The sequence below is a fragment of the Blastocystis hominis genome, assembly GCF_000151665.1.
Source record: "Blastocystis hominis, Singapore isolate B (sub-type 7) whole genome shotgun sequence assembly, scaffold_8".
In the NCBI taxonomy this organism is placed as follows: Eukaryota; class Bigyra; order Opalinata; family Blastocystidae; genus Blastocystis; species Blastocystis hominis.
Genome location: NW_013171867.1, coordinates 813,025 through 829,205, shown reverse-complemented (window position 1 = coordinate 829,205; position 16,181 = coordinate 813,025). Strand labels below are relative to the sequence as shown.

The following is a 16,181-nucleotide window of genomic DNA, read 5'->3' as shown; positions in this document are numbered from 1 at the left end:
CCATCTCGTGGTCGTTTCGGTCGCGGTGTTCTGCGAATTGACCGCCATCGCGCTCTCCTGGTTCGCCAACTCGATGCAGAACTGGCTGATTTACGCCACAGGCGTGGTGATGGCGATCGCGGATGCGGGGTTCCAGACGGAGGTAGAGGCGCGAAGACCTCGATGAGTCGTAGTGCTTGGCGACGGTGAATCAGTATTTCGTGTCCGATCGCACGAACGCGAACTCGGTTTTCCGAATGGTAGGCATGGAGAGAGAGGTCGAGAGTAGCTGCAATGCTTCGGATTCGCGGTGCCGCTGTTCTACATGCCGCTGTTTGTATCGGACGGAGCGAAGAGCTGCACGCCGACGCAAGTAAGAATGGAAGAAAGGGTAGAATGTGTAGTTCTTGTGCGAACTGGTGATCACTACCTGCTTGGTGTTGGGCGCCTATGTTGGGTATGTGACTTTTATTGTGAAGGAGAAGAAGAAAATGAGTAACTGTTGTGTTTGAGGAAAACAAACGAATGCGGCTTGGGAACATGACCATCGACATAGAAGTTGCGGGTAATCTTGGGGACCGTGACCTAGGTGGTAAGATAGTATATGGAAAACACGCACCTCCATTCCGTCCATGTCTTCATTCACTTTGATTTGACAACTGAGGCGCGAGCTACCGATTATCCTATTTCAATCACTCAATACGTTTCTGTGATGCCAGAGGCATTGTCAAGGCAATCTTCCTCCTCTTCTGTTGGCTCAGGAATGGCATCGTAATGCTTCTTGTCAAGAATTACATGGCAAGTAGCACAAGCTAAACCACACTCGCAGGCACCTATAATTCAATGTAATGAGGAAATGGAAACCTTCCAAAGGGATATCATTGTGCTGAGCAACACGAAGAAGATTTTCACCGGGTTCTGCCTTCACTGTCTTTGTTTCACCATTTGGAGTATGGAAGTGAATAGTAACAAAGCCTCTACGTTGAATTCAGACTCGCAGCACGTTACCTAGACACAACCCCGCGCGCTAGAGCCGTAAGGGGACATAATGCAAGCATGCAAAAATAAAATGAACTTCAATAATAGGACAAAAGTGTATTATTCATGCGATGGTGAAATTATTGATTAATCACAAGAGAAACTATATCGGGGACGACGATTCAACGATGCTGATGGGCCTAGACTTGCTGTACAGAGCTTTGTGCTCTATTTTCCTATTTCGTGCCCTTCAATTGTATAATCAGGTGTTTCCGGACATAGGCCTACCGTTTTTCTCACCATTCTATCTAATGATGTAGAGGACCATACAATTTGTTCTTTTTCGTTCAAATAATAGCCCATACAAAGCTTTCTCTGGTATCTGAAGCTGGTTCCGTTGCTATTATAGACTTCCTTCCTTATCATGCATCTGGCAATGAAGGGCACCGTACTTGAGATATCCTTATTCTATTTTTATGATTCCTTGATTTTGTAAAGCAGCAAGAGAAGGGGAGTGAGCCTCTTTTTTACTATTCACGTATTTACACTGATGGTATTGAATACGATAAACTCTCCTTTGTGGTTTGTGGTATTCGTTATTTTGTTGTACCTATGTAGCTCATCATAACAAAAACCCTTGTTTCAAAAGAGTTCACCTTCTGTATCACTAGCTACTGCGTCTTGACCTCTCTGGAATCCTGGTTGGTAACCGTGTCTCTCGTTTTGCTCACTGTTCCGAAGTTCACGAAAACGGGACTGAAACGAATCTTGGAATCCGCAGTGATTCGGGTAGTTTGTAATGACGAGACGCTAGGCATGCTGGCAGAGACCCTCCTATCGACGTCGTCCTTTCAAGATCTCTGCTTCACCGACATCATCTGCGGTCTGCTTCTCAACAATCTCGTTTGGCACCACAAACGCGAGAGCGGCGTTCCACTCAACGTCGTAAAGAATCTCCCACTCGACCAATACCTCGTTTATCTGAAAGAACACCCCGAAGAGCTGCAAAGCCACCCAATCGAACAGGAAGAAACGTTATTTACGAATAAGGAAGTGCTTAATGAGCTAAAGCACTATGCGGAATATGCAAATGCGATCTATGGCGTTTCCTTGTAGCTTATGACCTTCATTATATATTGAACGTAGCGAATCGCTTCGAAAAATGAAAGAGGGGAAAGTGCCTCCGTTCGTTTCCATGCTTCGGCAAATTCGAAAACGACTCATCGAGGGAAGGAGTTCTATTTTAGAAGTTGTAACAATGAGCACTCTGATCGAAGAGTGCAAGGGAGAGTTGATTTATTACTCTCTAGACGACAAGTTCGATTCCAAAACACTCATTGAGTCGTAGTCTGGACGCTACTCCGTGGCTTCTAGCGTACGATTACTACACCGACGCTGTGGTTTTGTGTGTTCGCGGAACGAAAACGCTGGCGAACGTGCTCACCGACATGCTGAGTCGTAGAAAATCTGAAAGCTCGGATTCCAAATAGGACCCGTATCACTCGAAAGCCTGGGAAATCGATATGGATTTAACGGAAAGAACGCATACACACACCAAGTGGATACGATTGCGACGTTTAACAAGCAGGGAATGCTTCTGGTCACGGAGAGCATCTTGCAGAGTTTAGAGGAGAGCAACATTCTCACAGCATTGTTGCACAATCGTCCCAATCTCACAGATATCGAGATATCACACTCCGTTCGTTCGCACATCACGTCGTTCACGCGGTTAATCATCACAGGACATTCCATGGGCGGCGGCGTGGCGTCGCTACTTTCGCTGGCGCTGCAACGCGACTTCCCGAACACGTGCTACACATTCGATCCACCGAGACAAACTCTTTCTCCCTGTCTGGTGCCCGACACACTTGCAAACACGTTCACGACCATCATGGGAGATGATTTATTCCCTCGCTTCTCTGCGCAGACCTACATCAATCTGCAGGACGATATCGTTTCTGGGCTTTGCCACTGCAAGAAAACCAAACTGGAGCTGTTCTGGTGCTTGCTGCCTTGGTCTCACCCCAGGTTACAGGACTTGTTTTATAGCGACGATTCGCAGATTCCAGCCGAAAAGGTTCTCTATGAGAAGAACTGGAAGCAGGCTGTTGAAACATGGAGCGAAATGAATGGTAGAGAGCGAATGGAGAGCCGGTGAAGCCGTGTCTGCTGCCTGGGCAACTGATCCATTTCAAGCCATGCACTGTTGAGATCAATAATCCAGATGGGTCTGTGTACAGGAAAAGTGGGGTGAAAGCCATTGCCGCCAAGGAAGACGATTTTGCTGATTTCAGAGCGGGAAAGAGAGGTTTGCTCCACCACTTTGTTTTCAATGTGGGTATTAGGATCGTGTGTGATTCTTTAGTTTTCGGATTGGATTCAGCAGGCTGTAGACAATGTAATCCAAAGCAACCAAGATTCATTGTTTGTTTGTTAGAAAGGGAACGAAAATGAATGCGATAGGGAGAACCTGTATTCTAGTTCGTAGAATAAGTCCCCGTGTATTTATATACAACAAAAGAACAATGTTTGCATTGCGGTGTTTTTCTACACGATGTGATGCATTTTCACAGTCAGCGATAAGAAAACAATTATTTTCAACAGGATTCAAAGACGAAGGTGACTTTTATGTAAGGACTGTGCTGTTCACGTTCTGTTTGTAGATAGACCCCGAGAAGATCATTCAAACAATCAAGGAATTACCCAAATCAAGTGTTTCGCTACCCGAATCGGTAATTAGCGCTTTGAAGGACGATTCTGTTATTAGTGATTTTTCTCAGAAAGACGTAGGGTTATTCTATGGATAGCAATCTAGATTGGCGTGATTACGAAAATGTTGGAAAAGCAAGCGTTTTCTTCGAAGCAAGACCAGATCGACGTGTTTAACAGCATGGTCATTGCATGCTGCAATGCCAGAGACGTACATGAATGGTTACAAGCTTCTAACGGTTTGCCTTTTCTCTTTCAGATTTACTTGCAGTGCGCCTTCGAGAAGGGAATTTTGTCTTCTATGTCGATTCCCGCCACCACAAGCATTTACATGATGCTGTTTAAATACAAGCAGTACGACAAAATTATCCATCTCTACGAGATAATGAGCAAAACAGACATGAACTTGGACGAAAACGTGCAACTGAGCATCATTCGTTCCTACAGCAACTGCCAGCGTCTAGAAGACGCGTTGGCTGTAATGAACAAACTCATCCATTCGATCGAAGCCCAGCTTCAAACCGCTCCGAACGAATCCACCAAATCCACTCTTCAAACCCAACTACTAAAAGCATACTCAACAGGCATTGAAGTGAACTGTCGAAACAATCAAGGCGACGCAGCGTTGCTATTACTTCACGAAATGGCCGAGAAAACAGAGCATTCGCTCACCATTCCTCGCAGCTGCTACACCGTTCTTTTTAATTACTTCTCGAGCAGCGATGCCGAATCGGAGAGTTCGAAAAGCATCAAAGAGAAACTAAACGAGATGTAAATGTACACAATCGAATTGAAACAGAGTGGCTGTGTGCGAATCGACGGGTTGCGATCAGAAAGAAGTGTTCAACCACTACATTTACGCATTAATGAAAGTAGCGTTGAGGGAACGTTGTGTTGTTCAGACGGGGGACATCAAAAGCGCACGGACGGTCGCTCTCGACGCATCGCATTCGCTTGGGTTTAACGGGGAATCGTTTGGGTTTCGAGGCGATGGCGAGTAGATACACGTATATTCTAATGGGGCTCAATCACACGCTGAAACATCGGTCGATGGACGGGAATAAGGTGGAGGAGGAGGAGGAGCGGGCGCAAACCCTCGCGTTAGCGATGACATTGATGCATCGATATCGAAAGGTAGTGGACGAAAATCGATGGGAAGTAGACGACGACACCTTCCGTCGATTTCTATCTCCAGATGATTCAGTTGCTGGGCCATTTTCACGAGTATGACAAACTGGACTCGCTGATTCAATACATGAATAAAGACAAAATTCCGTTCGATGGGCGAATGTGGATGATGGATATCGCAGTCTCTCACTCGCAGCTATTCGGCATTGATCGAAGCCTTCGAAGACACGCAGCTCGTGATCGACGTGTACAACGACGCGAAGAATAATGTGCGTTTTCGAATGCTTTGTGATCCGAAGCTGCCTGAAAGCGACCCATATGCGTCGCTGCTCTTTCCGCAAGATACGCTCTCCCAGCAGTATCAGCAGTTCCCCAAAGTGATTGACTGCGCGAAGCTGAAGCAGGCTGCCTGCAAAACGATCGTTCTGCAGGAACTTTCTTCTGTAGTGGTTGGTGTGGATTGCTTTGAAGTAGATGAGCACTGCTTCGCTGGAGTCCGTGCACGACTTGATCTTTATCACGGACTTCCATTCTCCTGCAAAAAAGACGTATAACACGATAACTTCTGTGCTGAACTCGCTGAATATCTTCTGGTTCCAAGGTCCGCGCGATGGTCGCATTTACGTAACACGCGATGCGTTGATGTGGTGACGCAGGGTGATACTGATGTGTAGCGATTATCTCACCAAAATCGAAGAGAACAAGCGGATTTGGAGCTTTAAGAAGCTCGTGGTGGCTCGTTCAAAGCTCATTCCCTTTCTCCTGGCGCTCATGTAGGCTGCCGCCCGGTCGATTTCTGTGTAGTCCGTTGCCTTTCGCCTATGAAGTTCTCAAGAATTTCTTTTCGATTGTTTGTCACAAACACTGCTTTCTCTTACGAGAATTAGTAAGAGATCAATCAATCAATCAATCAATCAGCAAGCGAACACCCCCTTAGACGTTGTTCTTCCTGCCCTTCTTGCCCTTGCGGCCCTTCTTGCCCTTGCGGCCTCTCTTGCCAATCAGATCTCCCTCCATTCCAGCCAGCGCTCTTCCAGTCCACACAATAATCACAAGCAGAGTCAGCTGCATGACCAAGTTGCCTCCATACTCCAGGAACGTGCAGAAATTGGCGAAGCCTTTGCTGGACGCTCCCAGTCGAATGATATTGCCCAGGAAGGACAGAATTCCGGTCCAGAAGCCCACATACGCGGTGATCGTGTATCCACGAGAGAACTTCTACCCATCAATCCGCCTCCTAGCAGCTACGTCGTGCTCCGAAGTCAGGAAGCCGAGGATCAGCAAGAAATAGGTGTACAGAAGGTTATCCAGCGTCCAGATCATATCGAAGCTGTGATCGATCATGATACCGGTGGCCACGATCTGAGGCATGTAGTTCTGGTACTTCCAGCGCTTGTAGAAGTCGCGCTGCTGCTACCAATAAACAACTCACTGCGATGCTACGATGGACAGACCCGAAGTGAAGCACACCTCGAACACGACGAGCAGAGCGGCCAGATGCAGAGTGCCGTTCTACAATCAATAGACTAAAGTTTCCCATACCAGCACACGAGACATCACAGAGCCGCGGAACACGTTCTCAAGACAATTACCAACAGCAATGAGAAGCAGAGAAGCAAGCGCATCTAAATATCAGTAGGCTTCGGTAAATAGTGACCGAAAAGACGGAGAATCACGCGGAAACCAGCTCCAGAAGAAGAGTTCTCCAAATACTCCTGTAGACAGTTAGGTACGTAATCCTACCCGTCAAATCCGAAATAAAAATCTACCATCAAGTCCTTGAAAGAGCAGGAGGTAAAGTTTTGCTCAATCACCTGAGAGATGATCATACCCACAGCGGACAAGACCATCATAATGAAAGCAGCATAGCAGAGGTTGGCTCCAGCCTTCACAGAAGTGGTAGCACCCTACAAAATCAACTTAACGTAAAAAGTATCCAACCTCTACGAAAATAGAAGAGTACTTAGCAATCGTGCTCATTGCAAAATATCAATCGAGCGATAGAAATAATCCACAGAAGAAATATGATTAAATCGATTGTGTCTGAGAAGGCCCTAATTATTATTCAATTTGGAATAGTGTATTTCTATTAGAAATGAATAACTAAATAGGGACCATCTTGCGTGATTTTATTTCTCCTGATCCATGTCGAAAACAGGAAATCTATATGTGGAAAGGTAGTTAGCTATGTGCATGGAACAAATAGTAAAGTGTTTCGATACTGTTTCTCTCCGTGTCAAAGAGAAAGTTGGGTACCAAACAGATTGCTATAAAGCACCAAAAATATGCAAATATGTCACATTTGTGAAAGATGATCAGACAGAGTGTTCGATCTCTTTCCAGTCTGTGGAGCAGCCGACTCTCTATGCTGACCCCTTGTCCTACTTGCCCTTTTCGAAGGGAATTCGCAGTATCTTCGAAACAGTTGCAGCAGTTCCCAGTTACCTTCACTCGGACATTTTCAAGTCATCAGGGGGCGAAAGAGGGTGCGACTCGCAATGTCAAGGAATTTGCTCCTTTTTTAAATGAATTTATTGCCAAGTATCCCATGACGAGCAATAAGAGCGATATCATTAAGAATTTGGAAAAGAAATGTCAGAATTGTGGTTTCACTTCCTTAGGTAAAACGGCAATTGAATACCAGAAAGAAGCAACCCAAGAGCATGCGGTCAACTTATACAGCATGCTGGTCATTGCTACCATTCAAGTGAAGGATCCGACATTACTACATTACGTTCTTGAAGATGCAGACAGATACATTAATCTCTCTTCCAATTCTGTCTATGAAGTATTGCGGCGTGTTTGTCATTTTAGACAGTATTCTGAGTTTCTAGAGTTTTTGGATCGATTCTTGCTCGTATTTTATTTGAATTTATTATTATTATATATGTAGTCCCACTCTGAATCGGATTCATCTCCCAATCTCTACCAAATGGGGTTATATCTCTGTTCCAAAAGCGACTCTCCAAATCTTACTCGAGCTTTTACTTACTGGAATCACCTCCAATCCGTTCCAGTCACAACAGATAGCGAGAAGCACCAGCGAGAACTTGATTTAGAGCACATTCTCACTGCTTGTCTTCATTCCAATGAGTGGAGTCGCTGTTCTTCCCTTCTCCACAGCAGTTTCTGTTCTCCTCGTCATGTCTATCTCTACTTACGGAGCTTGGCTTCCTCTTCAGAATTCAAGCGAGTGGTATCCGGCTATTTGGATTACCGCTCGACTCTTTTTTCCGACTTGCCGACATCGTTTGTCCAAGAAAAGCAATTTGTCATTGCATTACTGCTTGATATCGCGAAGATAACTAACGATGCAACCCTCCTCGAGGTTGTACTCAGCGACGTTCTACACGCCGCTTCGGAGAGCAGCACTTCTGCAAGTTTGGTGCTGTCAAACACGCTTTTTGCCCGCATGGCGCGGCTTGGCATTCAATTTGGGTTGATTCGTTCTGTCTATGGACTGTATGTATTGAACGGAGCTCAATTCCGAGATCTGAAAAAGGTATACAGAGCGATGGAGCGATTCATGAACTATACAGATGTATCAGACGAGGAAACTGCGGAGATGAAACAGAAAGTGAGAGAATTGCACTGGGGTCAACCCGAAGAGGAGGAGAAGGGAATGGTGTTTGATGAAGATGAGTTTATTGAGGAGGATGTTTTGCAGATATTGAAGGATGGATTTAATGTGAGGAAGCAGAAGTCAGGAAAGAAGATAGCGAAGGAGAAGGGGAAACAGATGATGATGATGAAGAAGAAGAAGAAGTAGAAGAGTGTGGGGAAGAACTGAGGCGTGGGAATTTAATATGTTATTAGTTTAATTAGCCTTTGTTACAGAAGTGAGTTTTCTATAGTGATTGTGTGTATGGGACGAATCGGTGTTTTGAATCGAAGTGTGATATTAGCAACAAAATAATGAGGTTGAGTAGAGGTCATGACTACTATCCATTTGGTGCATAGTGATGATGATCACAAATAGGAATTTTGAATTAATATCTCCAAGCAAGAAATTCACATGACTATCAGAAACGAAATATATGGATAGTTAATTGTAATATCCACCAATGTGATATTGTTTACAATGAACACACAATACAACCACATTAAGAGATAATAAGTATAATTGAGTATTTTGATTATTAGGTTATTAAAGAAACTCAATTATGAACCATTAACGCAGTCAATTGTGTTAACTATTTAGAAATAATACATAAATCGGGTAATACAGATTGATATCAAGTGTTCATACCAGTGATATCCAAGTAATCAGTAAAACTAAAGAATGAACCATAACACAATAATGTAGAACGAAAATAAAAAATGATTCGCGATTTCGGTTAATTCGTATATCTATTCATGCATAAAAATGTAATGCAATGAAAAGAAAAAAATAGTGGAATAAAAGAACAGCATCGAGACTTCTCAGCGAGTCACCCACACTGGTACTAACTCGACTCGTGATGACTTAGCTTCCTAGATCGGACGGGTTAGGGCGCTTTCCATCAGATATGGCCGTTCTCATTTTACTATTCATCACTAACCTATTTATATATCACATTCTTATCATCATTCACTCACACCCCATTTCAATTCTAGTCATATCTTTTCATTTCTCTTCTTCTTTTATTAACAAATCAATTCACTGAATGAATGAAGGAGTTACAGGATATATATTGATGCTTATTCGCAAAATTTTATGGGCCTTTTTCGGCCATTATAAGTCAGGTTCATATTTCAGACCCCGTCAACTGAGAGGCAACAGCTTGAAGTTGCCCCTGAGACCCTATTTATAATTGTTCGCTGTTGGTGACCCTGGACAACTTTTATGTTTATGCATTATAAGAAATATGGTACGAAATTTAACCTTAACTTATTTTGCTCACCCCTGCTGTTTATGGTAAAGAGGAACAAGTGATGTACTACTCCTTGCTTATCCAAGGCTCACCTAGTAACGGCATGTTCTCCTGTATCAACCCGTAAAAGTATCGGAACCCCTACATCCCTTCCAAGACTGTCTTGCTCTGACCAATAATAAACAACTCGTCTTTACATGTAAGACAGACGATAATGCACGAATTCCAGTTTATGCGCGTTGTCTACCAAGATCCATCTTTTGTTATCCTGGCAAGTCATGAGTGTCTTGGTCTGTTCCTTCGTTGTGATATCGAATCCCTGGTTATTGATGAGTTTGAAGGAGCCTTCGATCACTGCATCTCCCTTCTTCTCTGCCTCGAGTACACGCTTGTATAACTTGATGTTTTTTACACTCATTCTCTCACCATCGATTACCACATTCCGAGGTACTCCCTTTGCTGCATTGTGTATCACATGCTTCTCATCCACGAGGCAGTACATCTTGGGTCTATATCCCACAAGCTCGGTGATGCGATGTCCATTGTGCTCGTCCTTAAAGATAGGTCCCGACAGCTTCTTGTTGAAGTTGAGGAATGATGAGAGCGAAAAGAATTTGCTCTTGTCTACTTCTTGTTCGTAATAGTTCACGAGTTGCCCATTGAAATAGTTCGTGTTATCCAACTGAAAAGTCGAAAAACTTGTACATGCCGCACATCTCGTGAATAATGTTTTCCTTGTCACTCAATTTTACGATGAGCGAGTCCGTGTCCTGTCCCAATATCTCCACATTATCGAATATGTTCTTGAGCACATTATAGTAGAAATCGTAGATGATGCGCTTGGACATGTCCAAGATGGCAAATCCGATGAAGAATGGTTCCATTACCTTGCCCATCGGTAAATTCAACTTGATGCCAATCAAATACTCCGTGAACATAATAGTTCCTACGAGCATGTCATATCCATGCTTCTGGATGATTGCCTCACGTTTATTCCACGTGCTAGCGAACTTCACTTTCATCCATTTCAATCCAGTCTCCACGAATTTGCCATAGGTCGAGTTTGCCAACAGCTTGTACAGGTTCTTCTCCACAGTGGTCTTGGATTTGGCTCGTTTCTCACTCAACATTTTCACATATTCGAAGATGAACGGTGCCTGCCTGAAACGAATGATGTGATGAATGTGCGTGACACGATAACCCTGTTGAATGCCCAGTTGCAACAGTGAGTAATGCACGAGATACTTTTGACGAGGTACAAGATCGCAGATGAGCTTCGGTGTATTCACCTCTTTCACTTTGTCCACGATATCTCTCTTCTCAGCGAATTTCTTGATTCCATCGGAACACATACCCGCCTTCTGTACGGGGAAGAATGGCAAGTCATTGAACTTGTCGTGGAGTTCTGTGGATGCTTCGATATCACACTCGATGAAGTATCCGTACTTGTCAAATGTCTTGAGTGATTGAATCCATCCATCTGTTCGGATTTCGATTGATCTTCTCCATCACTTCTTGACGCTCGGGTATACCCACCAATTCGTAAGGCATCATTCGATGCATGGCTCCACAATACAGATTGTTGGCATCGAGATAATAAATGCCTTCACTGCTAACAGTTGCTTGCTGCTAGTTGTCAATGTCGACCTTGGCATGCTGTTTCACAATTTATGTGATGCCTCCACGCAGGTTCTTCAACAATCACATGAAGTCATCGATCTCGCCTGTCTCCATCAATCGAATGCCCTTGTTCTTATAGAATTCACCCATGTGATCCATGAAGATCTTCTCCAGATGCTATTCACTCATCCCCTCGTTGGTATTGGTTCGTGTGATGTATACAACCCACTTCTCAAACAATGCCTTCAATGCCTTCATGCCATGATTGCCTTCAAATGTGACCTTCAAGAAGAGCGAATATGCCATCTGTGGTGCTGTGATGTAATGCATGGGATCAACACTAAATGCCTTCAGTGTGGTATTGTGAAAATGTTCGAACGCATCGGCCATGAGAGTCACATCGAGTACATTGTACAATTCGTAGTATTCACCCCATGTCTTGATATCGAATGTATTCCACAACTTCACCATGTGATCATATTCGTCTTGAGGAATCATCTCTCCTTTCATGTCGTCGATGCATTGCTCGCGAGAAGGAATGGTTGTATTGTTCAATGACTCGTACGATTTGATGAGACTGTAGAACATGAGTTTTTTCCATGTCAACAAATCGATGTACTCGTCACTCCATTGCTTGCCCTGTTCCTCATAGTATTCCTGAGTTGAATCTCGGTGTGCACGTACAAATCGAGGTTACCACCGAACATCTGAGCCACGATAAATTTGAGAGGAATGCTAATGAGTTTCAACGAGTCCTTGAATTGAATACCATGATATTCGATCTGTATCTCCTTGTCCTTGGTGGTTGGAATGACTTCGAGGTTTCCGGGCATCGTCGCAATAAGTTTCATGATGAATGTGAAGTCGTAGTGCGATCCATTGTGGAAATACACTGGCAATCGATAGTTCTTCTTGTTGAACGAGAGTTGGAGATTTCATTTGGTACAACAGGTGCAGATATACTGTCCAGCCTCGAAGAAACGGGTCTCAGTGGCATTCGAATACTCACCTGTCACATGTGCGAAATGTTTCACCTTATCGTCCTCCAGTTTCTTGCGGCAGAATGGACACACAGACATAGACTGATTATCTCTCTCGATTTCGGGAGTGTTCTCGAGGGGAAATTCATCGAAGAGATACTTCTTCACGTTTTCTTGCAATCGAACCAGATAGTCCATGAAAGGACGAAGATCGCTTTCTTCCTCGTGTGGTGAGTGGAAAATCCGCAGTTACGTCTGGTTGGTTGGAATGTGTGACACGTCCAAACAGGACAGCATGATCGGCTTGTGTCTATTCTTGTTATCAATGGCTGACTCGTAGAAAGCGTACACCACGACCGGTGCTGGCATTTCGAATCGTTGATTTGTAAATCGCAACCGAGTCTCCTCACTCGATAGCTAGTATTGATCACGATCATCCATCTGTTAGCGATGCATCTGTACTTTTTGCACTCGAACGGCTGTTTCTGATTTAAAGAAGTCACAGAACCTGTACTTCACGTTTCTTGCGAGATGATAATTTTTCGCATCACTCTGACGAAAGATGCGATGTTTGAAATTGCTCAAATCCTTGGTGTACAAGAAGTGCTTGGGAATTTCGTTCTCCCCCTCCTCCCCTTGTATGTCATTCACAATGCAAAGAGAGAGGGCTAATTCATCCACCTTCGGCTTGTATATCTAAGAGCTCGTGAATAGATCATACTTATCCTCGGAGTTGTCATCGTATCCATGTAACAGAGTGACCTCGAAGACATTGAGAGAGACTTTCAACAATTCTTCCAATCTCGCGAATTTATCTTCATTTTGATCGAATGCCTTGTTGTCACAAATGTCCGTTGCTTTCTTCGCCTCGTGAATGGTTACACCGAACACCTTATTCTTTTCGGGTTGCTTCCACCACTTGTTGTACATGCTTTTATCATTCATCTAGCGATTTGCAATGATCTTGTGTCCACCTTCACTTGCCAGGATGAGACATCGTTGCAGGCACCGGTTGTCATTGATATTGGGGTTACCCGCTGTCTGTACAATGATATAAGGTGTGTGGTGTTTGTAACCCACGAATGTACGAAGTGGGAACATCTCGATATGGAAACCGATCCGACCGATGGAAACAAAACCACTTTCTTCCGTCTCCTGTTTCTCCATGGCATTTCTGTACCATCTCAGATAATCTTTCAACCCCTCGTCGATGCGATTTTTGTGAATGATGCGAAGGTGTCCCAGTCGATCATCGGTGAGATTGAGTATCTTGAGTTAACTATCATGTGTCCACATGAGGTTGTATGCCATGATGGTGATGAAACACTGGTTGTACTTGCGCAAGCCATTTAAGATGTACTTCTTCGCTACCTCATTGAAATCGTCTGTCTCGTCCATCATCATATTTATTGGTTCCACTTCCTCTTCACTCTTTCCATCCGGTAATCGAACCCATACTCTCTTGCCATCATCGTTCTTGAGGCGAAAGTCCTTTTTGGTTGGCTTTTCATTCATCCATTCCTTGTACATGTTCTTATCCACGGTGTGATAATACGTGAGTGCATATCCAAGTGAGGAATTGATCACATTTGATAATCATCCTTCCGCGACTTTGCGATCGAAAATAGCGAAGAACTTGTTGCGTCGTGTTTGTCGTCTCTTCTCAACTGTGTTCATGAATTCAGGCAACGGTTGTTTTCTCTTCAAACCGAATTCATGTTCGTTCCACTCATATTCGAGATATCGCTCGTTTCATGCCTTGCTTCCCACTATCAGATACTTACGTTCTCCTTTGGGATCACCAACTCGTTTACGAGGAGCTACATGTTTTGGTTTCTTTGCTACATTCATTGACCTCATATTCTCATCCCATACCCTGTTTGACACATACGCCCGTGAATCAGGAATGAATTGGTCTGATCTGTGAACTTAACATCGATCATATAATACTTGGCGGCCAATCGTTTCTAGGTTTGAGTGTCAATCTTGATCTTTCGGCCATTCTCGGGATTGATAGTATATTCGTCGCAATGAGTATCCATTTATATATAGGTGACAAAGATTCTTAAATGTCGAAAGTGAAAAATGTGTGAATTGGAAATAGATAGTGAATTTCCGACATAGAAAGGGATAATCGCATGTTCATCTTCGTCATATTCGTATTATCGATATCTATGTACTCAGAGGACGAAAAGTCGTCTAAATCATGGTCATGGTTGTCCCCGAATATCTTCTTGATATTCGGATTATTATCGTACACTTTGGCCTCTTCCTTGCTCATCTTCACCCATTTGCCGCCTCGTGGTCTATAGTTGTCACGGAGTAACTCGTAGTATACTGATCCACCAATAATCATAGAACGATTTCTTGGAGAAATCATTCTCGACTTGGGAACGTACTTCGTCGTACCCTCAGGCAATGGTCTGTCGTATAAGCGATTCAGTTCCTCACTTTACTTGAGTCCATGCTTCATAAGGTTCCAGAAGCGAACTCCGTTGATTTGAATTTCTCGTCCTGTATTGGGATTCAATGTGTGAGTGTGTGTATGTATTTATGTATTTATGTATTTCTATTATCTCTTTTAACCCCACTGGATGCTTTGATTTAATGAAGTACAAGAAAACAGAGAAAAACACATGGTCTTCCCTGGTACGCACCTGTGAAAACGAACATATCGAACTTGCCGATATCAATATTCACACCAAGTATCTGATCAATTCCGAGCGTCTATTCGGATTCAGTGTTTGCACCCCGAAATCGTATGTGAACTGTGGTTTGATCCTGCATGACTATGATAGCATCGAGATGACGTTGGATGAAACTCGTCCGCCCTTGTTTACCGAGGAAGAGTGAGAATATCTATTGCCTCAATTGGAATCCAATGGTCTGCTCGGTGTGCCTCTGAATGTATTTTGGAGGAATGATTTACTGCCTCCTCACATTATTGGTGTAATGACCGAGAATCGTGCGATCTATTTCTTCCCGAACTACTATGTACGCGTGGTTTATAAGGTCGTGAATGATGAATCCCCGCCCGAGTTGTCCGATCTGTTCATCGATGATGGCGCCTATCTGAAGGGTGTGTATGTCAAACACTATGAACCAAATCAACCAAAGTAAATTGAATCAATCAATGTCGTACATATTCAGCAGCAATGGAAACAATAACACGTTCAAGAAGCTCGATAACATGCTCATCAATATGCCAGAACACGATGGCAAACATGTCCTCATGCGTGAGACAGTGGATGGCGTTCCTCAATATTCATGGACGATACCTTCTGAGTGTTTTGTGAAAGTCAATAATGTCACATTGTTTGAACATACACACACATCCACTCAACCATTCAATAATCAATGCCAATTCGAATTATCTTCTGCTTTATATCTCATAATCACATCGATTGCATGTTACAATGAGAATGATGCCCTATTCAAACATTGTGATTCCATCGAATCGGTTGTGGATAAGGGATACAAGGTGAGTGTTTCAATGGATGGTGTGTCATTGCTCGATGTACCATTCATCAATACACTCAACAATCTTGTGACCCTTTCCCATACCAAACTGATAAATGAAATCGAATGGACAAATGAGAGTCATATGATCTCTGTATTCACGAATATCTCTTCTCTTGTATGTCTGGAAGGTGTGAAGAGCATCACGATCGTTTTCGAACACCTAGGGGACGCTTCATCTGCTTTTTCTGGGTGCTCGTAACATGTCGATGTGAATTTGCTGCCTCTCTCAATGCATTGGGTTCTTTATCACTCTTGGATCGAGTGATGGGTGGTGCTGGTTGTGGTTTGCATTTGCTTGCCAGCAGTTCCCAATCATAACACTTCTGTGTGCTATCGCTTTCCACATTCTTCACTTCGTACATCAATGGCATGAATCGATCGTCAATATCAACCACTTCAATCAAGTCCTGAG

The 16,181-nt window shown here is 43.6% G+C and overlaps 4 protein-coding genes; 2 read left to right on the top strand and 2 right to left on the bottom strand.

Annotated features, from left to right (window-relative positions):
* Window positions 1–447: 447 nt before the first annotated feature.
* On the bottom strand, window positions 448–1,037 carry GSBLH_T00006907001 (Ferredoxin; the record flags this gene model as incomplete). The annotated part of the gene is made up of 5 exons (XM_013043912.1): window positions 448–564; window positions 599–650; window positions 683–812; window positions 844–956; window positions 988–1,037. 5 exons carry the CDS (start codon window positions 1,035–1,037, stop codon window positions 448–450), a joined length of 462 nt encoding a protein of 153 aa, XP_012899366.1.
* Window positions 1,038–1,507: 470 nt separating this feature from the next.
* GSBLH_T00006906001 (uncharacterized protein) lies at window positions 1,508–4,441 on the top strand (the record flags this gene model as incomplete). Its single annotated transcript, XM_013043911.1, has 12 exons — window positions 1,508–1,510; window positions 1,576–2,069; window positions 2,104–2,274; window positions 2,306–2,415; window positions 2,448–2,985; window positions 3,007–3,064; window positions 3,094–3,295; window positions 3,351–3,381; window positions 3,446–3,587; window positions 3,621–3,743; window positions 3,773–3,877; window positions 3,938–4,441. 12 exons carry the CDS (start codon window positions 1,508–1,510, stop codon window positions 4,439–4,441), a joined length of 2,481 nt encoding a protein of 826 aa, XP_012899365.1.
* A 402-nt stretch (window positions 4,442–4,843) lies between these two features.
* GSBLH_T00004930001 (uncharacterized protein) lies at window positions 4,844–5,348 on the top strand (the record flags this gene model as incomplete). XM_013043910.1 has 2 exons in its annotated part: window positions 4,844–4,956; window positions 4,991–5,348. Exons 1-2 carry the CDS (start codon window positions 4,862–4,864, stop codon window positions 5,346–5,348), a joined length of 453 nt encoding a protein of 150 aa, XP_012899364.1. The 5' UTR covers window positions 4,844–4,861.
* A 314-nt stretch (window positions 5,349–5,662) lies between these two features.
* Window positions 5,663–6,774, bottom strand: GSBLH_T00004929001 (uncharacterized protein; the record flags this gene model as incomplete). XM_013043909.1 has 7 exons in its annotated part: window positions 5,663–6,012; window positions 6,043–6,207; window positions 6,238–6,306; window positions 6,337–6,419; window positions 6,452–6,533; window positions 6,564–6,701; window positions 6,736–6,774. 7 exons carry the CDS (start codon window positions 6,772–6,774, stop codon window positions 5,728–5,730), a joined length of 861 nt encoding a protein of 286 aa, XP_012899363.1. The 3' UTR covers window positions 5,663–5,727.
* Between the last annotated feature and the right edge of the window lie 9,407 nt (window positions 6,775–16,181).